General features: G+C 35.6%; 1 protein-coding gene across 5 annotated transcripts in view; it reads left to right on the forward strand.

Moving 5' to 3' along the window:
* Positions 1-14,932, forward strand: part of LOC105471048 (chromodomain helicase DNA binding protein 1) — a 73,447-nt gene extending 58,515 nt beyond the window's left edge. The window contains exons 30-36 of one of the 5 annotated variants that reach the window (XM_024789478.2): positions 65-328; positions 702-842; positions 6,063-6,241; positions 9,982-10,078; positions 11,056-11,107; positions 11,685-11,895; positions 13,397-14,932. In XM_024789478.2, the coding sequence (XP_024645246.1) occupies positions 65-328; positions 702-842; positions 6,063-6,241; positions 9,982-10,078; positions 11,056-11,107; positions 11,685-11,895; positions 13,397-13,742 (1,290 nt within the window). In that variant the 3' untranslated portion in view covers positions 13,743-14,932. Of the gene's footprint in view, positions 1-64; positions 329-701; positions 843-5,134; positions 6,035-6,062; positions 6,242-8,445; positions 8,688-8,922; positions 9,081-9,981; positions 10,079-11,055; positions 11,108-11,684; positions 11,896-13,396 lie in introns of those variants that run through there. The other 4 variants (XM_024789479.2, XR_011624835.1, XM_071098670.1 and 1 more) reach the window with 4 other exon arrangements.
* The last annotated feature ends 10,959 nt before the right edge of the window (positions 14,933-25,891 follow it).

Raw genomic sequence — 25,891 nt, forward strand, 5'->3', positions numbered from 1 at the left:
AAAAAAAAATTAGTCATTGTTAAAATTTGGTTAGTAATACATTGGCCATACTTGCACTTTTCAGGATGAGATCAGTTCTGTGAAACATCCAAATAAAAAAATTAAAACAGAAAGAGACAGTGAAGAAAAACCTGAGCCAGATGTTTTTATAAAGAAGGAACCAGAAGAAAAGAGGGAAGCAAAAGAAAAGGAGAATAAAAAAGAACTTAAAAGGGAGATAAAAGAAAAAGAGGATAAGAAAGATATAAAGGAAAAAGATTTTAAAGAAAAAAGAGAAAACAAAGTAAAAGAAGCTATACAGAAAGAAAAAGACATAAAGGAAGAAAAGGTACGCAAATCATAATAAAAAATAGAAAGTAAAAACAATCAGCATATTTATATTTTAGGAGACTAAATTGCATATCAGCCGATACTAGTCTCAATAATTGAGTTCTTCAGAAGCATGTGTGGGTATGCAGTAGAGGAGAATAATAGGTCTGAACACTCTTTCATGTTTTACCTTCAGAGTAACATTACAGAGTAGCTTTGGTTGTTTCCCCAAATGAAATTGGGGAAAAAAAATTAAAATAGATGAGGATATTCAGTGAGAATGAGCACTTGTAGAATAAAATGAGACAGTAATTATTTTCTGGAAGTGTTAGTCATTTTGCCTTTGTTGCTATTGGGGTTTTGTTTTTGTTTTCTTTTCACTTTTTCTTTAGTTGAGCGAATCCAAGTCTGATGGTAGGGAAAGATCCAAGAAATCTTCAGTGTCAGATGCTCCAGTTCATATCACAGCAAGTGGTGAACCAGTTCCCATTTCTGAAGAATCTGAAGAGCTGGATCAGAAGACATTCAGCATTGTAAGCCTTTGACTTTCTGATTATTAGTACTAAATCATATAACATTTAAGTTGAAGTTTGTCATTTATAGCTTTTAATTTAGAACTGCATTTGAATTTATTGTAGATTAGATTCATAAAAGCAATATATTTAAAATTTGAAGGCTTTTTTTTTTTTTTTTTTTTTTTTTTTGAGTTAGCATCTTACTCTGTCACCCATGCTGGAGTGCAGTGGTGTAGTCACAGCCGATTGCAGGCTCACCCTTCTGGGCTCAAGTGCTCCTCCTGCCTCAGCCTCTCAAGTAGCTGGGACTAGAGACATGTGCCATACACCCAGCTAATTTTTAGTTTTTTTGTAAAGATGGGGATTTTTTTATATCACCCAGGCTTGTCTTGAATTCCTTGGTGAAAAAGGGAGATAAGCCTGGGTGTGGTGGCTCACACCTGTAAGCAGTTTGGGAGGCTGAGGCGGTGGATCACCTGAGGTCAGGAGTTTGAGACCAACCTGGCCAACATGATGAAACTCTAAATACAAAACTCTAATACAAAATTAGCTGGGCGTGGTGGTGGGCGCCTGTAATCTCAGCTACTCTGGAGGCTGAGGCAGGAGAATTGCTGGAACCCAGAAGGCTAAGGTTGCTGTGAGCTGAGATTGCACCATTGCACCTCAGATGACTACGTGCCCGGGCCGGCAACAGTGAGACTCTATCTCAAAAAAAAAAACAAAAAAACAAAAAAACCAAGGGAGATAAAAGGAGGCCAAGGTGGGCCCAGGTACTGGGATTACAGGCTTGAGCTATCATGCCCAGCTGGTGTCTTAAATTTAGAAGCAATTCAGAGAGACTTTAAGAAAGACTTTAAGAAGAGGGGTTTTACAAGTACTTTGAGTGTATTTGTTTTCCTCCAGCTCATATTTCAAATTTTTAAATTCCCGAATGCCATTAAAAAATAAATATGTGTATATACACACACACATATATGTAATTGTGCTTGTTATCTATGGTGAAGGACTAGTTTTTTTTCCCAGTCTTTTACAGACCAATATTTTTTTAAAAAAATACAGTAAGAGTGAAATGTTTCACTAGAAAAGTAAAATAAGAAAAAATTATGTACAAAATATGAGCCTAATGTTTTGTTAGTAGATGCAGTAGCTGTAAAGTTGCATTGTCAAATTATATGAGTATCTAAACAGGCTCAATTTTTGTACCTATGTTGTTTTGGGCTGGCAATATCTCTTGTCTAAAATATACTGATTCTGCATGTTGTCATGCCTTTGTGTTCCTCAAAGTGAGGGAGAAACTATCTGTGCCTTTTCTAAAGACTTTATTTACTGAAGATATTTATAATTTATGTATTTATTTATAATTTACTCAATGTATATATTCATAATTTATTTACTGAATATTATTGTATACTTATGTAATTACATAATATAATAGTATGTATGTGGTTAATAGTACTGACTCTTGAGGCAGAATGCTGCTATTTGGAAAGTAAGTATGAAGATTAAATGAATTGGTACATGTAAAGTTTGCAGATCAGTGCTGTCTTCAGAAAAGCTCAGAAATTGATAGTGATTGTGAGACTAAAAAGTCCAATTGCAGAGCAAAACCAGGAAGGAATAATAATTTTAGAGAAAAAAGCCAAGTGGTATGATACAGATACGTAGTTTGGCCTTAACTAGGACTAGGAAACGTTTCCTTACAGGCCACAACTGAAGGTAACATTTGTAGTCTGATATATAAATGTATCATGTTTATATATAGTTACAATATATACAAATTTATATATAAATATATATTCCTATATTTCCTTTTTAGAGAATGCATGACAACATGCATGATATGCGTGACAACATGCATTTCTAGAATCTGAATCTTTTGTACTAGTTGGAGCAGTTAACGTACTTCAGTCACTTGTTAGACTTGGTTGTTAGTTTTATCACTAGTATTAATCAAATGCTATACTTCAAAGATGGGAAATTTCACCTTCTAAAATTATATTTGTTTTTGACCCATTATGTCCTCCTAGATCCCCAGCTTACCCTCTTGTCCTGCTTTCTCTTCTTTTGCACGATGACTAGACAGTGCTGATTTAATGAACCCACTAATGTATTTCCTACTGATTCCACAACATGCCCTAATATAGTTCAAATATTGTTCATGCCCTTTAAATATATTGGTTCTTACCAGTCTTCTTGTTCTCCCTACTTTGAGCTGTTGACATTCTTCCAGTCACTGAGAATATTGGAGACATTCAAAGCTGCTGTGGCTCCTATCTTCCATTTTATTTATTTGAGCCATATGTTTTATCTCTGGACTTTTATTTTTATCTCCTCTGCACATTCACAGATTGGGATTTCTTCTCTCTTTTTCAAGGGTAACTGTTTTTTTGTTTTTGTTTTTGTTTTTTGTCTACTCTGTATTGGGTGGGACTCGGGGGAGGTGGTATTCTTTTGATTTTTTGAGGTGAAAACATTAAACTCTTCACTTGAGCTACTTCCCCTTCTCTCTGTGGTCCACTAATGAATTAGGTGAGATTGTGCCTTTTGCCACTTTTTTTCCCCTACGTTTCTTTTTTAGTCTTCTGACTTTTTCATGTAACTGCTGGAATGGAAAAATTCCTACTGTGCACAATGCATGAATTTTCTCTCCATTGATCTTAAATGATATTGTGTGTATCATGGAAATGAAGACTGGAATAGTTCTTTTTTTTTTTTTTTTTTTTTTTTTTGAGACGGAGTCTGGCTCTGTCGCCCGGGCTGGAGTGCAGTGGCCGGATCTCAGCTCACTGCAAGCTCCGCCCCCCGGGTTTATGCCATTCTCCTGCCTCAGCCTCCCGAGTAGCTGGGACTACAGGCGCCCGCCGCCTCGCCCGGCTAGTTTTTTGTATTTTTTAGTAGAGACGGGGTTTCACCGTGTTTGCCAGGATGGTCTCGATCTCCTGACCTCGTGATCCGCCCGTCTCGGCCTCCCAAAGTGCTGGGATTACAGGCTTGAGCCACCGCGCCCGGCCTGGAATAGTTCTTAAACATGGACTCCGGAGCCAGACTTTCTGGCTTGTATAGGATTTTACCTCTAAATAAGAAATTCCATTGTATTTGGGAATAGCTCTAAATAATTATGAAATTCAATGGCCTTTTCTAGGTCGTCACTCTCTAAACATATTTGCTTCATTTGGCACCTTGGTTTTCCTTATCTTTTACTGGTTGTCTTCCTAAGTGACAGTATAATTTAGCAGTCAAGAAAGAGCACAGAGTCTGAGGTCAGTTAGAGCTGGATTTGACAGATGTCATTTTATTCTAAGTTTCAGTTTCTTCTATAAAATAGATTAAATACTACTGCAAAGGACTATTGTCAGGGTCTATTCTTATTGCTTCCATCCTGCTCATACCTCCGTTGGTACTCCACATAGCAACCAGAGTAATCATGACTTAGAGGGAGAATAAAGTCCCACCATTATATTTCTGTGCTTAAAACACTCCAATGGCTTTCTATCTCATGTAGGAGAAAAGATTCTTAGCCTGAAACCAACCTCGTAGCATCTAGTCACCTCCCATCATTGCCAGCCACTTCTCTCACTTACTTGGTTCCAGCAACACTGGTGTTCATACTTTTTTTTAAAACATGTCAAGCAAGTTTTAGGGCATTCATGTTTGTTTTTTCCTCTACTTGAAATGGCTTACTCCTTCATTTTCTTTAGATGTCCTCTCAAACATTGCCCTTCTCTGAAATCTTGTATAAGATAGGAAGCTCCCTGCTCTTTATTGCTTTATTTTTCTTTATCACAGTTGTTGTCACCTGACACACTATTTCTTCTTTATTTATTGGCTCTCTAGTGTTATACTAGATTCCAGGTTCCATAAAGGCACGATCTGTTTTACTTACAGCTCTATTTCCTGGGTCTGGAACAATATCTAGAACATAGTATGTACTAAACTGACATATGTTGGATAAATTATTTTCTAACAGAATATAAACTGCCAAAGTTGAACAAAAAATAGGAAACATAAAGAACAGCAATGAATAAACTAAAAGTTAGAAAGGAAATTAAAGATTTTCTTAAAGCATCAGATCTGACTGAATTTTAATTTTCTTTATAATAAGAGAGGTCCTTCAGAGCAGTGGTGTGAGGATTTATTATTTTATTTTTTTGAGATACAGTCTCACTCTTGCCCAGGCTGTAGTGCCAGTGGCATGATCACAGCTCATTGCAGTCTCCTGGGTTCAAGCAGTCCTCCCACCTTGACCTCTTGAGTAGCTGGGACCACCATGCTTGGCTAATTTTTTTTTTTTTTTTTTTTTTTTGGTATAGAATCAGAGTCTCACTGTTGCCCAGACTGATCTCAAACTCCTGGACTCAAGTGATCCTCCCGCTTCAGCCTCCCAAAGTGCTGGGGTTACAGGCATGAGCCACCACACCTGGCCCGATTTCTTAATAAATGATGTTGGATTATCTAAATGTATTGTCTGATGTTGACCCATCATCCTTATATTCCTAGAACTAAACCAGCTTGCTTTCTGTGAATATAATGTTAATTTTTAATTTGTTTTTGCATTTACAAATTTTATCTGAAGGTTCCCTTGTTAGTAATATTTTTATTTTGATTTTGGTAGACGGTTGTAGTTCCTATTGCTACAATAAAACATGCAGTTCTTAATATGTCAGCCTTTTATAAGCATGTCAGGAATGTACAGGCCAAGGAAAAAGTTACCCTTTGACCCTGTATTCCCCAACCACCCAAAATATGAAGAGCAAGTCATTATTGCCACCTTCCGTTGTTGCAAAAGTTTGGAAGAATAGACAGTTTATATATCTAGCTATATTGATTTTAATAGTTTTGCTAAAATCATTTTACCCTGTATTTAGTGGATAGTAGGGTATATTAAGTTATACTCTGAAATATTTTTACTCTCTCTCTTTTAATATTCTATATTTAAGACTCCTTATAATAGTGTGCTACAGTATAAAAAATAACCATTTATGTAGAAGCTAAGTAAAATCCAAAACTTTTACTTACTCAAATACTAATTTTAAATGATAACAGAAAGGCTTACTTTCCTGAAAAAAATCTAAAGGGGAAAGAACCCTGATGTATAAGATTTGTGAAGTGAGATTTAATTGCTTATTTTGCTATCAAACAGTGTTATAATATTCATGTAAATATCATTGAAGGAGGTAGATCTTGTTGACTTTAGGTTTTTAATACATGTGTTTATATTCTTGTTTTCTCATTTTAAAGTGTAAAGAAAGAATGAGGCCTGTTAAAGCAGCTTTGAAACAACTTGATAGGCCTGAGAAAGGCCTTTCAGAAAGAGAACAACTAGAACATACTAGACAATGTTTAATAAAAATTGGAGACCATATCACAGAATGTCTAAAAGAGTATACAAATCCTGAACAAATTAAGCAATGGAGAAAGTAAGTGATACACTTTTCAGGAAGTGTTAAATTTGTATTATGTAACTGTCTTTTGTTTTTCTGTTTTCTTTCCTGATTCTGAAGTTTAGGGAACAAGATAATTTTTAAAGAGGTAACCTGCAGATGATTGTTTTAATTTTTCTCCCTTTAACGTTAAAGTTTTTTATTTATGGGTGGTTACTTAGGTATCATGGTATGTAACAAGTGGCATCTCTGCCTTTAAAGAAATAGTGACAGCTGTTTCATTAAAATTCAGATTGCATTTTATTTGAAAAAGTCTTTGCAATTTACCAAATTATTATCGGTAATATCTTTTGAAGTTGATGTTCCCACAAAGTTTATTGTTGCATGAATTTAGCAGTTTACATCCTGGATACATGTATGAAGTTATAAAAAATTAACATCCTCAAGCAATGTAAAATGCAAAAATTAGGAAAATAAAAGTAATGTAGTGCATTATTCTTAAAGCTAAATTTAGCTAATCTAAAGGATTACATTTAATTTCTTCTCTACTTTTTTTTAGTGTAAAAATGCTTGGCTTCTATCTTTTACATTTAACCAGAAATACAAAATTTGAAAGCCTGGCAACTTCTCATTTAAGTAATACCTTTTACCAAGAATGGGTTATCATTTTTGGAGGACCACTGAATGAAAATATTTAGTTGTATCTTACACACCAATATTTGAATCCTTGTAATTAGGGCTTAGATTTTTGAGGTTCAAAGAGTTAGAATATCTACTTTTTCTGCGTTCTAGATGAGAATAAGGAACATCTTACTGAAATTACACAGTGAATTTGGTTGAAAGTAAATTTAAAAATGAGCAAAGAATTAAAGAATTTGAAATAAAATTTTAAGTAAAATAAAAAAATTACACAGCGGCTAATACAAATAGGTACCATTTCAAATTCGGTTTTTTATTAGGAAAGAGTGGGGAAACCTTTGGAAGAAGAGAGACTTAATAGCCGGGAGACTTAACTTTTTCATTGTGTTCTGTCACTTTACATCCTAAGGCTATGCTCTCACCTCACTTTTCTTCATTCAGTTGGGCAGATTACCTTTTTGGTTTTCCCGTTTGGTTCTCAGTTACTTTGATTTCGTGTGCCTTATTGTTCATTCCTGCTGCCTCTGTCTCTGGTTAAACCAAATTCCCTTAAGAGGGAGATGGGGAAGGAAAGAGGGAAATATCCCATGAAGCAAAATAGCTTTTGCTCTCTTGGAGAAATTGTATTTTTATTTATTCATTTTTTTGAGATGGAATCTCGCTCTGTTGCCCAGGTTGGAGTGCAGTGGCGGATATCGGCTCACTGCATCCTCTGCCTTCTGGGCTCAAGCTATCCTTCCACCTCAGTCTCCCTGGTAGTGTGGGATTACAGGCCCGGGCTACCAGGCCTGGCTAATTCTTGTATTTTTTGTAGAGACGGGTTTCACCATGTTGGCCAGCCTTGTGTTGAACTCCTGACCTCAAGCGGTCTGCCTGCCTTGGCCTCCCAAAGTGCTGGGGGGAATTTTTTTTTAATACAGAAACAAGAAAAAAAAAGTACCTTATATTGAGACCTATTATTGGCTGACCCCATCCCCTCAACAACAGTCATTGTGGGCCAGGCGTGGTGGCTCATGCCTGTAATCCCAGCACTTTGGGAGGCCAAGGCGGGCAGATCACGAGGTCAGGAGATCGAGACCATCCTGACTAAGACGGTGAAACCCCCTTTCTACTAAAAATACAAAAAAAAAAAAAAAAAAAAAATTAGCCGGGCATGGTGGCACGTGCCTGTAGACCCAGCTACTCGGGAGGCTGAGGCAAGAGAATCACTTGAACCAAGGAGGCAGAAGTCGCAGCTGTTTTGCTTTATGAGATATTTCCATCTTTCCTTCCCCATCTGGGGAATTGTACAGAATGAAAGAAGATAGAAATCTAAAGATTACAGAACGGTTGGCATTAAGCAAGTGTTACAGTAGTTACCATAATGATCTTTTTGTTTTTTGCTTACAATTTTTTTCAATATATTTTTTGACCAAATTTCTTAAAAACAACTGAAATGCAACACTAGTTTTTATTTAAAGATCACTGTAATAAAGTGATGGCCAAAATAGAATGTATATTTGTATTTTATTTGTCTATCAAATATGCCTCATTCTAGCTGATCCTTTTAATAGTATTACTTGTAGGAAATATGAACAGATATTTACTATTCCATTTTACAGAAGGAAAAAAATGGATTCAGTTGAAAAGCATTTTAGGGCTGGAACTGGAGAATGACAGAGGAAACACTAGGACCTGAACTCTAAAAGAGGCACTAATTCTTAGGTTTGTGTAAGTGCTGATGCTTGCCTCAGCTCTGGTGCTTTGTTCAAGATCAGATAGTCATTTGGATGATATAATTAAGACCAGAATCTGGTTCCTGACTAGATTTTTTTGGGGAAAATATGTATATGTATGTGTGTGTGTATATATATATATATTTTTAAATTTTATTTAATTTTTTTTAATTTTTTTTTTTTTTTTTTTTTTTTTTGAGACGGAGTCTCGCTCTGTTGCTCAGGCTGGAGTGCAGTGGTGCGATCTCCGCTCACTGCAAGCTGTGCCTCCCAGGTTCATGCCATTCTCCTGCCTCAGCCTCCCGAGTAGCTGGGACCACAGGTGCCCGCCACCACGCCCAGCTAATTTTTTTGTATTTTTAGTAGAGACGGGGTTTCACAGTGTTCGCCAGGTTGGCCTCGATCTCCTGACCTCGTGATCCGCCCGCCTCGGCCTCCCAAAGTGTTGGGATTACAGGCGTGAGCCACCGCGCCCGGCCGGAAAATATGTTTTTACAAGGAATTTACTTAGGAACAAAAAGGTACTTTATTAAATTCCCACCTTTTACCCTTATGAGTTAACCTTAGAATGTAGATATGTTCGAGATAGTCTGTGAATTTATGTAAAGGCTAGATGAATTTTCCCCCTTCTGTGGATTTCAGTTCAGTAAGGTACCATTCAATATATTCTCTTAAGTTCATTTTAAAAATATATTTCAAGGTAAATATTTTACCTCTAGTGTACATTTGAATCTTCTAGGGACTACCACCCTCCCTTAGAACTTAACATTCCTTTTCTTTTTGGAGGTATATTTAACAATTACAGTTCTTATATATTTAAGGTATACAGTTTGATGATTTGATATACACATGCATTATGAAATAATCACCACAGTTTCTGATTAATTACTGATGCCTCTGTTGGAATGGCAAGAGATACCAAGCTGTACCTTATTTATGGTGTTTGATCGTGTTAACTCTTGGGACCATTACATTACTATTATTAAGTGACAGTTACTTTTTAATGCATTATTTAAGACAATTCTTTACAAGCATAATCCGTATTACCTGATGGTATTTCCACTCCCAATTATTAACATACCTGTCCCTTATATGCATAATCAGGATCACAGTATGAATCTGAATCACTTCCTGATTTAATTTATATCTTTGGTGCATTTCAAATTAGGATTGTTTACTGCTTTTCAGTCTAAAGACTAAAATGAAGTGATCTGGAAGAGAAGTAAAATATAATGTTTAGCTTCACTGGAGTCTTATATGAAGTTTTGAAAAAATATATAGAATTAATATCCTTAAGAGTTTGTTCCTTAGAGGGCTGTGTATGTGTGTATGTGTTTCTGTTTGGAGGGAAGGAGTTCCATGAAAAAAACTAAATATTTTCCACCAGACTAATGTAATTTGCCTTTTTTTTAATTCTTCTAGAAACCTATGGATTTTTGTATCTAAGTTTACTGAATTTGATGCAAGAAAATTACATAAATTATATAAGCATGCTATTAAAAAACGGCAGGAATCTCAGGTAAACTTGCCATTATATTTTTTTCCCTTAATTTATATAATTAAAACCATGAGACATTCTTTTTACAAAGCAATTTGATTAATAAATACAGAATGAGTAAGATAAATTTTAAAAATCACCATTGAACACCACAGTAATAATTGTTGCAGGCAAGATTCACAGAAGGGAGGTAAAGTTAATGGGCAAGAAAATAGGATATTGACAGATCTCTGAAATGTTTATTAATTATAAAGGGAAAATAATAACTTTATAATAGAGAAACTTGCCTGACCCACCTTAAACAAGTGATCAAGGTTAATGTCACCAGTGGTAAGACACATCAGCATTATGAACCCTCTGATACTGAGAAAGGCACATCACTTATGTGGAATTCTTGCCAAAAATATATAAGTGTTATGTGAAAATATCAGACAAGCCCTTCTTGAGGGATATTCTATAAAATAACTGGTACTCTCCAGAAGTATTAACAGCATGCAGTAGACTAAGGAGCTGCCCCAGAGGAAGACATGACAACTTAGTGTAATATGGGCTTCCAAATCGAATCCCCGAGCAGATAAAGAACATGAGTGGAAAAATGTGAAATCTGAATAAAGTCTGTTCTTCAGTTAATAGTGTTATACCAATGTTAATTATTTGGTTTTGATCTTTATACTATGTTTATATAAGATATTAACATTAGGAGAAGCTAGATGAAGAGTATGTGAGAACTCAGTATTTTTGCAACTTTTCTGTTAAGTCAGTTTATTTCAAAGTGAAAAAATATCTTTAAGTCATGGGACAAGTAGTTCATACTTTAAAAATGGAGATCTATAAATGTCATACATGTATATATACACACATATATACATATATGTACACACATAAACATTCTAATACCTTGTTTGAAGACTTCAGTATCAGTATTTTCTAAGAATTATCCTTTTTGTAAGTTTGTGAAGTCACCTAAAGATTCTTACACATGTGTGCATTTATTTTAGCAAAACAATGATCAAAACAGCAACTTGAATCCTCATGTGATTAGAAATCCAGGTATGTAAGCCTTACTGATTGGGAAAATAAATTAAAAAAAAATTTTTTTTTAAATATTTGTTTTAAATAAACTAAATGTTAAAAAAGTTGTTACCTTGTTTTTATTTACAAGTACCTTTATATTAAGAAGATACGGTAATTCTGATACATACCTACATTATTATATAAAATGTATTCTCTTAAGCTATCGTTCTTTTTAGTTGATTATCCTTTTAATCATCTTTTTCCCAGTTTCTAGAAATTGTAGAATAACTGCTAAAATGAACAAATATTCTTTTTTATGTAATTTGGAATAGTAATGCATTCTTTCTGTATGACAGCCACAAAAGTATAGTCTGAGAAAGGAATGGGTCCCATATTTTTTAGTTTTTGTCACATTTCAGAATCAAGTGACCCTTTTAAAATAATCCTTAGTACTGCTTTTATACACCATTTATAAATGCTTCAACTGCTTGTATTTGGGAACCAATTTTGTTTTGGCAAGGGTTGAAATGAGTTCTTGTTATCTATCAACTTAAGTTTTTTTTGCCACATATTATTTTTAAGGTCGTTAATAAAAGTTGTACTTATCTAACAGATGTGGAAAGATTAAAAGAGAATACAAATCACGATGATAGCAGCAGGGACAGTTATTCCTCTGATAGACACTTAACTCAGTACCATGATCATCATAAAGACCGACATCAGGGAGATTCTTACAAAAAAAGTGAATCCAGGAAAAGACCCTATTCTTCTTTTAGTAATGGTAAAGACCATCGTGATTGGGATCACTACAAGCAAGACAGCAGGTAAACTTGGCAGTCACTTTAGAAATTTTGCTTATGCATGTCTTTCTCCTTATCATGATGTTCCTGTATTTAACCTATCAACTAATTCAATCTTCATGCAGTCAAAACAAATCTTGTGAAATAAAGGTGTTGTATATAATTAAGAAAAATTTATATATTTTAAGAACTGAATTTCTCTATAAAATGGCTTTTGAATCATAAAATTGAGATCAAAATATGTAGTAAGAAAGTTAATGTAGGGAGTTGCATAATTATAAATTGTGTGGGATTCATTGTTGGTTTTGGAGAATATTGGCTCAAATACTCTTTAAAATATAATAAATGGGATGAAATAAAAACTTGATGTAATAGTGGTTCAGGTTTGGCTTAGGAAATTTTGTATTCCATATTTTTAAAAAGTCATGAGGGGAAAAATTAATATATGCAAACACATCTCGTTGAGGTTAAACTTCATCTCAGCAATCTGGAATATTCTTGGAACCAGGAGGGTTTTTTGTTTATTGTTGTTTTTTGAAGCCTTTGAACAGTAAGCAACCTTAGTGTAATAACATAGAATACTTTTTATTCCTTTATTGATAAAGAAGTATTGTCAGTAGTTAATGATCATTACTAAAAGTAAACTTGAAAACAGATTTATGGTATTTATGCTTTTATAGTAAGTAGAAGCAGCAAATTAGAAGACATTCTTTGTATTTTAGTTGTGTTCACTACAATAATTTCTTTGAGAACTTCTGTCAACACTATGAACACATCAGTTGTAAATGTCTCTTTATTATTAGAAAGCGTCAAATAATTAAAAAGGCAGATTTGTAATATATATTTCACAGGCCTATACAATATAGTTGTTTGTAGTAAGGTCAACAAAAAAGGAACACATTATCTTCAGTGTGTGTCACTTTGGAATAGGCAGTCATTTTAGAGAATACTTCTCATTAAACTGCCACATTTATTTTTTGTCAAGCTGTCACATGTTTGTGGAGTAAATTTCTTAATGATTCATGTGTCACGTCTTACTAGTCAAACTTGAGGAAGCTTGTAATAGGCATCAGCAACCAATGAAAAATTTTTTCAGATTATTTCGTAGACTGCATTCTAGCATTTTAAAACTTTTTCCTGCTTAGTGGTTGATAAAAGTCTCTGGTCTCAGGAGTGTTTCAGATAGTTGTAATAGTCTTAATTTCAACTTTCAGACAATTAAGATGCAGTCATATAAATGATTTGTAAAATAAAAAGCAGCTAATTATCTAAAATAGCCATGTGAAATTAGATGCTATTTTAAGGACTTTGTATGGTTCACTTTAGTTTTATGAATCAAATAGTTCTTCCAAAGAGATATTTCCAGTGATTTTTGAGTTAATTTAGTAAGTTTTATAATGAAACACTGAGCTTGTATACAGTTAAAAACATGTTTTAAGGTATTTTTATGTTTTTTAATAATCTTTTATTTGGAAACATTTTAATTTGCATTATTTATCTAAAATTCTCAATTTTTCTTTATTAGATATTACGGTGACAGAGAGAAACACAGAAAACTGGATGATCACAGGAGTAGAGATCACAGGTCAAATTTGGAAGGAAATTTAAAAGATAGATCTCATTCTGATCATCGTTCTCATTCAGATCATCGGTTACATTCAGACCACCGATCAAGTTCTGAATATACGCACCATAAATCTTCCAGGGATTATAGGTATCACTCAGATTGGCAAATGGACCACAGAGCTTCCAGCAGTGGCCCTAGGTCACCACTAGATCAGAGATCTCCTTATGGCTCCAGATCTCCATTTGAACATTCAGTTGAACACAAAAGTACACCGGAGCATACCTGGAGTAGTCGGAAAACATAACAAAAACTGCTATTTCGTCTTTCTGGACTTTTAGCCATATATCATAAACCAACACAGTAATTGCCTTACATGACTTGAAAGATATAAACAGATCTTCTATCAGTAGCAGTATTGTTACTTCTTTCCAGGATGCAAGGTCTATTATCCCAACAGAAGAGAAAATATTTTTATATTTAAGGATTATGCTGCACTGTACTACAAATGTTGTAGTACTTTTTGTTTGTTTGTTTCTTTTTTAAAGAAATGGAAAATGTTTACTATTACAGGGACCTCAACACTGCCCTCCCATACAGGCTGGATAAAACTGTTTTTAAGTCAGTGATTTTAGACTGACCTCCATTTAAATTATGTTTATATATGAACTTTACTCTGACCTGTGATCATGTTTCAGGAAGGAATGAAAGAGAGTTCTTTCTTAATAAAGAAAAACACTCAAGGACTTTGTTCATTTCCAAAGCTACTTGTTTACATTGTACACTGCGACCACCTTGCCGCTTTTCATCACAAGCTTGAATATTTAAATTCTGTACTTATATCTGTAAAATAGCCAGGAATTTCCTGTTTGTGATCTATTATTATGCCTTTTTACAAAAAAGAAATGGCTGTAAATTACTGTAAATATTAAAGGAACTTTCCTTACTTCCTTCCCTTTCTCAGGCTTTTTTTGACTGTTCCTTTCCCTACCAACTCAGGCCTTCTTATTAAAAAAAAAAAAAAATCAGTGTAATAACACTTTTTAATGATTTGTCTTGATGGAATCATTGTTTAGAATGTAAAAATGGGGAAAGGGGCCACTTTAATTCCATTAGTCCTCTTTTTATACTGAATATTTTATTAGATACATGTTATTTCTTCCCCCTTTTTTTTCCTTTTTTAGTCAATATTGTGTTTGTAGTTTTAAAATGGCGAGATGATATGTAAAATCTTAAACTGCATGCTCTGGAAACATTTTTTTCAGATGCATCTGGTTTAAAAGGGTAGGTGTATAAACACTTTTCAGAATCCAAAACGGCCAAAAGTTATTGTAAATCTGTTTGTTTTCCCGTTTCATGTGGGCAATAATGTCAAATGTGCTATGCAGCCAGGTTAACATTTTAGATAAACTTGATTGACTTTTAATATAAACTGTTACAATGCACACTGATTGTATATAAAAACCTTATATATGACAAATTAAATTTAAGAAAAAGGATATGTGGGCTCCTGTAATTTTCTGCTGCATTCTTACTCCCTCAAGCACTTAACACCCCTCGTACTCCCTTTTTAAGTAACGTTTTGCCGCCAGAAAACGTATTTTGGTAAGCAGTTGAATATTTGTAATGTGTAGCATTACAACTAAATCTTTTGGAGAATATATGAATATTCCTATGAAGTAAGACTTAGGCCATAGACATTTTTGTTGGCCCCTTTTGGCTTCCTGCAGATATTATTATGGGATGCTTTATATTTATTCATAGATTTTTATGTTGTTTTATATTCAGTGGGATTTTTTAAAGTCATGTGGCACATTCTAGCATGTATGCTTCGATGTAACAAATTTGAATCTTAACTTTGACAAACATAAGTATGTGGACATAATTTCTATAATATTCCTCTGTGTGTCACTGTTAGTTGGCTGTGGGAGCAACCTACAGATACCTATCCATAGATTTATTTTTTTTTAATTTTCCTTTGTCCAATTAGGTCTATGTGTATAAAAGCTTGTGGGTTTTTCTGCTTTTTGTTTTGTTTTGCAGTAATTTCTCTTTCTAATACAGTTACCCTGAAGAATAATGATGGTTTATTTCTTTTCTGGTATATGAAATAACATGGGAGGAAATGGCTCAGTTTTTTAAACATCTAATTTATATTTAAATATAAAAGTAATGAACGTAGTCCTGGCACACATTTTTGAAACTTTTATCACTTTTCTCTACATTTAGTATGATTATTTTATTCCACAAGCTAGCATTTGACTAATTCATGATGCTTAAGTCATAAGATCATGGCTGGCATTTTTTAATTTATTGCTTTGTAGTTGAGATACTTGCATAATATTCTATTGTGCAAATTTCACAGAACAATGTTGCATTTTCTGAGACAAGGGAATGGGCTCTAATTTTTAAAATAATGCTACATTTAGTTGAAAGTTTCAGTCAGCTGAGTTGAATGAAAAATACAGAACTGTATGTACATTTATCAAATGACAAAATATGTTCATTTTTTGTAAGAGATCAGTAAGTAGAAAAGACAATGGAGAAGAACAGTACATAAATATAGCAGAACATTCTCTATAAAATTTGCTTATTTTTTGTCTTTCACATGCTCATTCTGCTTTGTTATTTTTATCCAGTTATGTTTAATTTTTCAAGGGTGAGAGATTATGCATAGTACTGTACCAATTAACCTTCCACTCTTACACAATAAATGATTCTTACTAAAAGCAATAGCCTGTTTGCTTATAAAGATATTCTTTGTTTAGAGTATGTTAGAAATTAATGTTCAGACTATGGAAAATGAGTTTGAATAATTTATTTTCAGAGTGAGTAGCTTAATGAGAACCTTTTTAATTTTATGTAATGTAGATTGTATATATAATTTCTCTTTTTGTAATTAATATGAAAAGGTTGAGTAGGTTATTCATTTTCATGAAGTTTATCAAGAATATGCTCTAGGGGTAAATGGCATGATTTGTATTTCTACCCCACTACTATCTCTAACTAGAAAATGATCTTTGCACCCCAAATTAGCTGTCATAGCTTTATAAATACAACAGCTTTAAAAAGGGATAGGGATTTGGAAGAGCAACTAATATTTAAATACAGGATTTTTTTAAAAAGACTTTCAGCTTCATAGGAAACTGCAAAAATGTTTTAAAATATTTCTGAGTTAATATGTAAAAGCACATTAATATAGATGCCTCTATTAAATACACATTACTCAAAATGCAAACGAAACTTAGATTTTAGCACTGTACAATAATTGTAATGAATGGAGGATGTTACAGAGGACACAATTAGATAGTAATGCAACAACAAATATTTTGAGATAGTGTCAAAATGTGTTAAAATTTCTAAGATTCAATTATAGATATTTTGAAGAAAATTTGAGATTATGTTTTCTGACAATAGTAATTGATTTTGTGGAACACTTCATGCTAATTTTCTTAACTCAAAAAAAAGTAGGACCTAATAGGTTGACTCCATTACAGAAATTCCTTGAATTCTGATAGGAAGATCTTGGAATAGGAAATCTTAGCTATGGTGTAAAAGGATGAAAGATGAGATTACTGGAGAAAGTAGGATTAATAAAAAATGTTAAAAGATTGTACAAGTACCTATACAAATTCTCTAATGGGGCTTCATGCACTGGATTTTCTACACTAAAAGGCCACTAACCACTCTAAAAAATTTTTTTAGAGTATGTTAGAAATTAATGTTCAGACTATGGAAAATTTTTTTTTCATAAAATTGTTTTTAAAAACAATTTTTTTAAGGTGTAAAAAACAATTACACCTATATTTGAAACAAAATTTGTAGTAGAAACTCAATTCATTCAAATGAATGAAATAATTTTAATTCCATGTTCTACTCCACATTTGAGTCCTGATCTAAAGATGAAACTAAAGAGGTATGAACAATCTAAAACTCCTAACGATTCTGTTAAAGGAGCTAATGATATTGTTTGCGTTGGTGATACAAAAACTTTATGTGACTGAAAAGTGATGTATTGTCATTTCATTATTGTAGACTACTATTCATTAGATTTCAAATTTAGAATGAGCTATGGAACTGCCACTACTTGTTACTTTTTTTATTTCTTCTGTTTACTTTTCAAATCTTTGCTTTGTCTCTAGTGTTCTGCAGGCTGACTATATTAAGTCCTGTGGTGGTTTTATTATTATTATTATTTTAATTTCTTTTTTGATCAGCTGTTGCCTCTTACCCACTTCTTTTTACTTTCTGGAATCCAATGTCATTGTTATGATAAGACTTAATTTCTGATTTATTTCTCAACAGCTGTACTATTTTTTTTTCCTGTTTCTAGTGCTGACTATCTTTAGCTTCAACCACTACCCTGAAGTCATCTCCACTTAGACAGCTAACAATATGTAATTTTAAAATATGTAAAACCAAACTCAACCCTTTTACACTAATGACATTAAAAGTTTAAACTACGAGGCTGGGTGCAGTGGCTCACTCCTGTAATTTCAGCACTTCGGGAGGCTGAGGCAGGCAGATCACTTGAGATCAGGAGTCTGAAACCAGCCTGGTTAACCCGGTGAGACCCTATCTCTACTAAAAACACAAAAATCAGCTGGACATGGTGGTATGCGCCTGTAATCCCCACTACTCAGGAGGCTGAGGCAGGAGAATTGCTTGAACCCAGAAGGCAGAAGTTGCAGTGAGCCAAGATCACGCCCCTACAGCATGGGCGACAGAGTGAGACTGCCTCAAAAAAAGAGAGAAAGTTTTAAAAACTAGGGTCTTTGATAAATGCATTCACGGCTTTCTGCCTAAGGCACTTTCTACTTACCTATTTCTGTTCTTTTTGCTTCACTTCAGTCACTCCTCTCAATACAAAGAAAATACTTCCTGATCTTTGCATTGTTGTCCATCTATTAAAAATGCTTATTTGTGATTTGTACAAAACTTGTTTCCTCAATTCAGGTTTCTTTCAGCTCAAATGTCATTTCAGGTCTTGAAATTAGTACCCTGCCCCATCGTTTTAAAAAATCCCTTATCTTGCATCTTCTAGCATTACCACTGCTTATATATTTGGTTCATTTGCCATTGACTGCTTCCCCACTAGAAGATAAGTTCCATTAGGGCAGGGACTTTATTTTGTTCACTGCTATATTCTCAGTACTTAATGCCTTGTATCAATTACATTGTTTTCATTTTTTTAGTGTCCTTCCCAGAAATGCTATGCCCTATAAATGGCCAGCATTACCAAACTTTTTGTCTTACCATTGTTAACCTGATTTGTTAGTATTGGAAACTATCGTATGCTTTACTGTTTCATGGATTACTTGAGTCTGTTTACTACCAGTTTTTAAACTTGACTGATAAAAATCACCAGAGGTACTTGAGAAACATAGAAAAACGTAAGCCTCATCTCTTGGAATTAAAATGGCAGGGAAATGCTCCAAGTAATGGGGTTTTAATATCTCTTTCATTGACCTGAATAATTAATACAGAGGTTAATTCCACTGTTATAAATAATACACTAATGCTTAAATGAAAACCTGGTTTCTGTAACTATATGGCTACTTAGGAAATATAATCGATACTTTGCAAAGAGATATGCAGAGACGTGGTATATATAAAATAGGAAAATGTAAAACATTTTGATTTGTCTATTGCTTTACCTTTCTTCTTCATTATTTTAAAAATTAGAAGTGGAGTCTTGCTATATTGCTCCAGACTGGTATCGAACTCCTGGGATCAAGGCAATCTTGCTCCCTCAGCCTCCCAAGTAGCTGGGATTACAGACTCAAGCCACAATGACTGGGTTGTCTATTCCCTTATCTTTCGAAAAGAAATATATTTTTAGATAGTATCATGAGACACTATCTTTTTTAACGCACAAGAGCACAACTTGTAAAAACACTAAGAGAAATATGTTGTATTTCCAATGTTTTTAAAGTAAAATTGCAAAAACAAAAAATATCCCCTCTCTTGCTGTTACTTGCTATATTTTTCCCATTAAGAAATTTACATCATGTTTACCCAAGTTAAATTCACCTTCTCTAGGCATACATCATGATGAGTTTTGACAGATTATGCAGTTGTTGTAACCATCAGCGTACTTGAGATATAAAGTATTTCCATCTTATCAAGTAAGTTCTCTTTTGCTCCTTTCCCCTATACCAAGCCCTTGGCAATCACTGATTTGTTCCTATAGTTTTATTTTTCTCATAATGTCATATAAATGGAATCATATGTATGTTGCCCTTTGAGTTTGCCTTTTGCTTAGCAGGATGCTTTTGTAATTATCCATGATTTTGCATCTATCAGTAGTTCATTTCCTTTTATTGCTGAGTGATCCTCCTTTCCCAGGTTGGAGTGCAGTGGCACAATCATGGCTCACTGCAGCCTTGACCTTTTAAGTATGTCTGTGATTCATTTTGAGTTGATGTTTTCTATATTGTGTGGAACACAAAGAGTTGTGGGTTCTGTTACTATTTAAATATTATATATCCAATTTTTTCAGCACCATTTGTTAATAAGACTATCCTTTTTTCCACTACATTTCTTTCTTTTTATTTATTTATTTATTTATTTATTTATTTATTTATTTATTTAGAGACAGGGTCTCACTATATTGCCAGGCTGGTCTCAAACACCCATGCTCCAAGCCATCCTCCCACCTCAATCTTTCAAGTAGCTGGGACTACAGATGAATGCCACCTTGCCTGGCTTATTTGATTTTTATTGAAAATAAGCTGTCCATATATGTGTGAGTCTGTTTCTGGGCTTTCTATTCTGTCCCATTAATTTATATTTCTGTCCTTATGCCAACACCACACTATGGTGATTACTATAGTTTATAGTAAGCCATAAAATCAGGTAGTAGTGAATCCTATTTTGCTTTTTCAAAATTGTTTTGGCTTTCTGTTTATTTAATATTTTAAAAATTGGATCCCAGACCCGGCATGGTGGTTCATGACTGTAATCCCAGCACATTGGGAGGCCGAGGCAGGCGGGTTGCAAGGTCAGGAGTTCGAGACCAGCCTGGTCAACATGGTGAAACCCCGTCTCTACTAAAAAAATACAAAAATTAGCCGGGCATGGTGGTGTGCGCATGTAATCCCAGCTACTCAGGAGGATGAGGCAGGAGACTTGCTTGAACCCGGGAGGCAGAGGTTGCAGTGAGCTGAGATCACGCCACTGCACTCCAGCCTGGGCGACAGCAAGACTCCAACTCAAAAAAAAAAAAAAAAAAAGGATCTTAATGAACTGCAATGTTTTGTTCTAAATTAGAAAACATGCTGGGATTTTGAGATTGTATTGTTTACATAATCAATTTGGGAAATACTGACAATTTAACAATATTGAGACTTTCAGCCCACGAACACAAAATATGTCTACATTATTTAGGTATTTTAATTTTTCTCATCAGCATATAGCAGTTTTTCAGTGTATACAATCTTGTAACATATATTGTTACATTTATCTTTGGTAAATTATATTTTTGTGCTATTTAAATGTGTTTTTTTTTTTTTTTTTTTTCAGTTTTTAAGTGCTCATGTTTTGGATTTGACCTTGTGTCCTTTGACCTTGTGTCCTCTGATCATGCTCACTGACTCATTGGGTCTAATAGTTTTGTTCCAGATTCTTTAAGATTTTCTGCATAAATGATCATGTCTTTAGTGAAAAGTTTTATTTGTACCTTAGGTTCTTCTATGCACATGATCATGTCTGCAAATAAAAACAGCTTTACTTCCTCTTTGCAATCTGTATACTTTTTTTTCCTTGCTTTACTGCACTAGGTATGACCTCTTATACCATGTTGACATGGGGGAGAGGTGGAGAGTGGATATCCTGGCTTATCCTTTATCTTACAGTGGAAGCATTTAGCCTTTCTTTATTATTAGCATTAAGTTTTTTTAAATAGATGCCTTTTATCAGGCTTTGTAATTTACCTTGTATTCTTGGTTTTTAGAGAAGCTTTATCATAAATGTTGTCTACTGAGGTGATATGTTCTTTCACCTTAACTTTTAAATGTCTGTATGTTCCATAGTGATCTTTCCTTTTTTTTTTTTTTTTTGTTTCTGATATTAATTGTTTATCTTTTTTTCTTATTCAGCCTAACTAGAGGTTTGCCAATTTTGTTGATAGTTTTAAAACCAGCTTTTGGGTTTTTTATTGCTTGTCTTTTTATAAAAATGTATTTTTTCAGGCTTATTTATTGAGAGATAGAGTCTTGCTTTGTTGCCCAGGCTAGAGTGTAGTGGTGCCATCATGGCTCACTGTAACCTTGAACTCCCGGGCTCAAGGGATCCTCCTACCTCAGCCTCCTAAGTAGCCAGGACGACAGGTATGCACCACCATGCCCAGCTAATTTTTTGTAGAGAAAGGGTCTCACATATTTCCCAGACTGGCTTTAACTCCTGGCCTCAAGCGATCCTCCTGCCTCAGCTTCCCAAACTGCTGGGATTATAGGCATGAGCCACTGTGCTCAGCCTAAAAGGCTTTATTTTTTTAGAACAGTGTTAGGTTCATGGCAAAATTGAGAGGAAGGTACAGACATATACTCTCTAGTCTCCACACATATAACCTCCCCATAAGCAGAGTGCTACATTTGCTTACAATTGGTGAATCTGTATTGACACATCATCACCCAAAGTCAGTAGTTCACTCTTGGTGGTGTATATTCTGTGGGTTTGGATAAATGTATAATGACATGTATCCTTCATTATAGTATCATACAGAGTATTTCCACTGCCCTAAAAATTCTGTGTCCCTCCTATTCATTCCTCTCTCCCTCAATCCCCTAACTTATGGCAACCACTGATCCTTTTACTGTCTCCATAGTTTTTACCTTTCAAGTGTCACAGTTAGAATCCTATGGCATGTAGCTAGCCTTTTCAGATTGGCTTTTTTCACTTAGTTATATGCATTTAAGTTTCCTCCATGTTTTTTATAACTTGGTAGCCCATTTTTTTCTTAGCACTGAGTAATATTCTGTTGTCTGGATGTTCCATAGTTTTATATATCCCTTCACATACTGAAGGACAGATATCTCTATTGTCTTCAAGTTTTGGCAATTTTGAATAAAGCTGGTATGAGCATCCATGTGCATATTTTTGTGGAGACATAAATTTTCAATTCGTTCGGGTAAATACCAAGGAGGGCAATTACTGGATTACATGCTAAGAGTATGTTGACTTACGGAAGAACCTCTCAAACTGTCTTCCAAGTGGCTGTACTATTTTGCTTCCCACCAGCAGTAAATGAGAGTTTCTGTTCCATGTGTTTGTCAGAATTTTGTGTTGTTAGTGTGCTGGACTATAGACATTCTAATGGATGTTTAGTGTTATCTCACTTGTTTTGATATGCATTTCCTTGATGACATATAATATGGAACATCTTTTCATATGCTTACTTGCCATGTGTATATTTTCTTTGGTGAGGTGTTTGTTCAGGTCTTTAATCCCCCCTTTTTAAAAAATTGGGTATGTTTTCTTACTGTTGAGTTTTAAGCATTCTTTGCATATTTTGAATAACAGTCTTTTATCACATACGTCTTCAGCAAATATTTTCTCCTAGTCTGTGTCTTGTCTTCTCATTCTCTCGACAATGTCTTTCACAGAGTAAAAAAAAATAATAAAAAAATAAAAAAATAAACTAATTTTAATGAAGTCCAGTTTATTTTTTCTTTCATGGATTGTGCCTTTGGTGTCCTATAAAAAGGCCTTATCCTGTACAATACTGATAGATGCAGGAGGCAGATAAGGGTGCACAGGGCCTTGTCTGGGCATGACTGCAACAGACTGGGGGCCCGCATGTGCACTGGGAGAATGGGGTGGAGCCACCAGGGATTCACACCTTATGCAGGTGATGGAGCCTGCCGTTTCAGCTTGTGTGTGGTGGCCTGGTATTCAATCTGTGAGGTGGAGGCCTGTTGGCAGGACCACCTCTTTATTTGCCGAGAGCTTTCTTTTTGCCTACTCCTCACCCTTCAGTGTGCCTGTGTGCCTAATTTTTCCTTTTTGTAAGACAAGAACCCAGATTTTAGCTGAACTAAGGAGCAAAAATTCTGCATCATTTTGGTGGCCTGCTTGGAACTATGAGAAATGGTGAGTAAAATGTGGACAAAAAAATTTATTTCCCTGTCGTTTCTGAGCCTTCTTGTCCTAAGACTTCTTCTGAAGGTAGAGGAAACTCTGCCCCCTGACCCCCGAGCCCTTGTTGCTCTTGGGGATCAGGAATATTGGTCTCAGTCCAACCCAGCCTTTTCTATGGCATTTCCCTTCTTTTCTGGGGGGACTGTAATGTCACCTATCTTTTCTTTTACAATATTGGGGGTGTTCCACTCCCACCCCAATGGCCACAGGTGCACGTGTGGGACAAATGGGTGAGTGGCGGCTCCCTGCCCCACTTCCCTCCCAGCTGGGGTGCATGGCAGTGTCCATTGCATGTGCATGCCATGTCCAGTGGCCATGGAGGGCAGGAATAAGCCACCAACACCGCCCAGCCCAAGGTGGCCTTGGAGGCCAGGGCCCTGTGTGGCCATCAGGACAGCATTTCCTGCTAAGTGCCCACAGAGTCTTCCCTTCCCCCATTCCCCCAGCCAAGGACTCCAGCTTGGTCTAAGCTCCAGCTTGGTCTAAGCCCCAGGGAAGAAACAGCAATGAAAAGTTTCTCTTGGTTGGGTGTGGTGACTCATGCCTGTAATCCCAGCACTTTGGGAGGCCAAGGGAGGTGGATCACCTGAGCTCAGGAGTTGAAGACCAGCCTGGTCCACCTGGGGAAACCCAGTCTCTACTAAAAATACAAAAACTTAGCTGGGCGTGGTGGCCTGTGCCTGTAATCCCAGCCACTGGGGAGGCTGAGGCAGGAGAATTGCTTGAACCTGGGAGGCAGAGGTTGCAGTGAGCCAAGATCACACCATTGCACTCCAGCCTAGGCAACAAGAGTGAAACTCCGTCTCAAAAAAAAAAAAAAAAAAAAAAAAAAATTATCTCCCTGTTGGAGAAACCTATTTGCATAAGAATAAGAGGTTCTTCCTTCAGGCATCTTTCCAGCCCTGCATTTAAGCTGTTTTTTTTTTTTTTTTTCTTTTCTCCACCCTGTCAGGAGTTAACAGTTTTTTGTTTTTGTTTTTCCTTTTAGAAGATGTTTTACAGGACCTCAATTCACAAGACATCCTTTTGTCTCCCTTGTTGGAGGAGGACTCAATTCTACAGCTTCACCTTAGCATTCAGCTTATGATAAGGAGTCCATGCAACCCCCAGAGGCAGGTCTTTTGTCCCAAACTCAATTCCAAGCTTCGACTTGAAGCCCTAGGAAAGAAAACTGTATCTGAGGGATTCAGAGGCAGATGATGACTGAAGTTAAAAGGCACAGTGCAGGTGAGCATGACTAATTGCTGCTGATTAAGCCAAGTCTCCCATTTCATGGATAAAGGTCATGCTAGTATCCCATGGCATAAATGAGGTCTAGGGAACTCAAGCTACTGACAGCAGGGGAGATAGGACATACATGGGTAAGAGAGGATAATCCTATCACCTAGGTCCCACTGTTAACATGGGTGAAAGCTGCTTTGACACTCATGGGCAGCACCCATGTGCTGGTGACCACCTGGTGGTGTGGTCACTGGGACTCAGGGATAAAAATAAAGAAAGAAGGATGCTTCACTTTCTCTACCTCATGTACCTCAGGTATTCACTAGGAAGAGAAGGGAATCAGGGATGCCTCTCTCCCCTCTTTCTAGATGCACAGCCATTCATTTTCAGTCTGCACCTCTTTCAAATGCATACTGAGTCCTGGGGTTGCTTTGAAAAAATGCTGCCTTTTTCCTCCTCTGTCCTTTCTTTACAGATGGGTGGTTGTGTCCCCATGCTACAGGGCACTCCCCTCAGCTGTATCCTCCAAACTGGGAAAAGTTAATTTCCCAAGCCTTAAACTGGTTGGCTTGGGATTGAACTTGAGGGGTTGGAAGCCAGAAGCCTGACATGCTAGAAAAAGGATAAGAGTTTTTTTAAACCAGTCAGGCTTTTGGCCTCCCTGTCCCTGTGCAAATCAGTAAAGAGAATGATAAGGATCACTGTTTATATTCTCTTTAAAGTTTTAATTATGAAAAAGTATTTGTGAGGTTGGTCTTAAGCTGTAGCCAATCTGGTGTGCTTGGCATGTCTCTCTGTATGATTCTGTCAGAAATAGGGGTACCATAGGATGCCATGTGGGCCTAGGACTCCATAGGCCCACTGTTCAACGCAGTCTAGCAAACCGGTCAGTGGCAAACTTTGCTGCAGGTCTCCATCTTGTTTTACTTCCTTGAAAGGATGACCTGTAACCACGTGGCAGTGCTTTCTTTTAGACTCTGCCATTTTACAACGGTGTCCTGGGTTCAATCCTGGCTTAGGTAAAGGGTCCTTACTAGTTTGATATCTGCATGGCCTTTACCATTTGTTGATTTGCTCCCCCTTCATGAACCACCT

Source organism: Macaca nemestrina, chromosome 6 (assembly GCF_043159975.1).
Source record: "Macaca nemestrina isolate mMacNem1 chromosome 6, mMacNem.hap1, whole genome shotgun sequence".
Classification (NCBI taxonomy): Eukaryota; Metazoa; Chordata; class Mammalia; order Primates; family Cercopithecidae; genus Macaca; species Macaca nemestrina.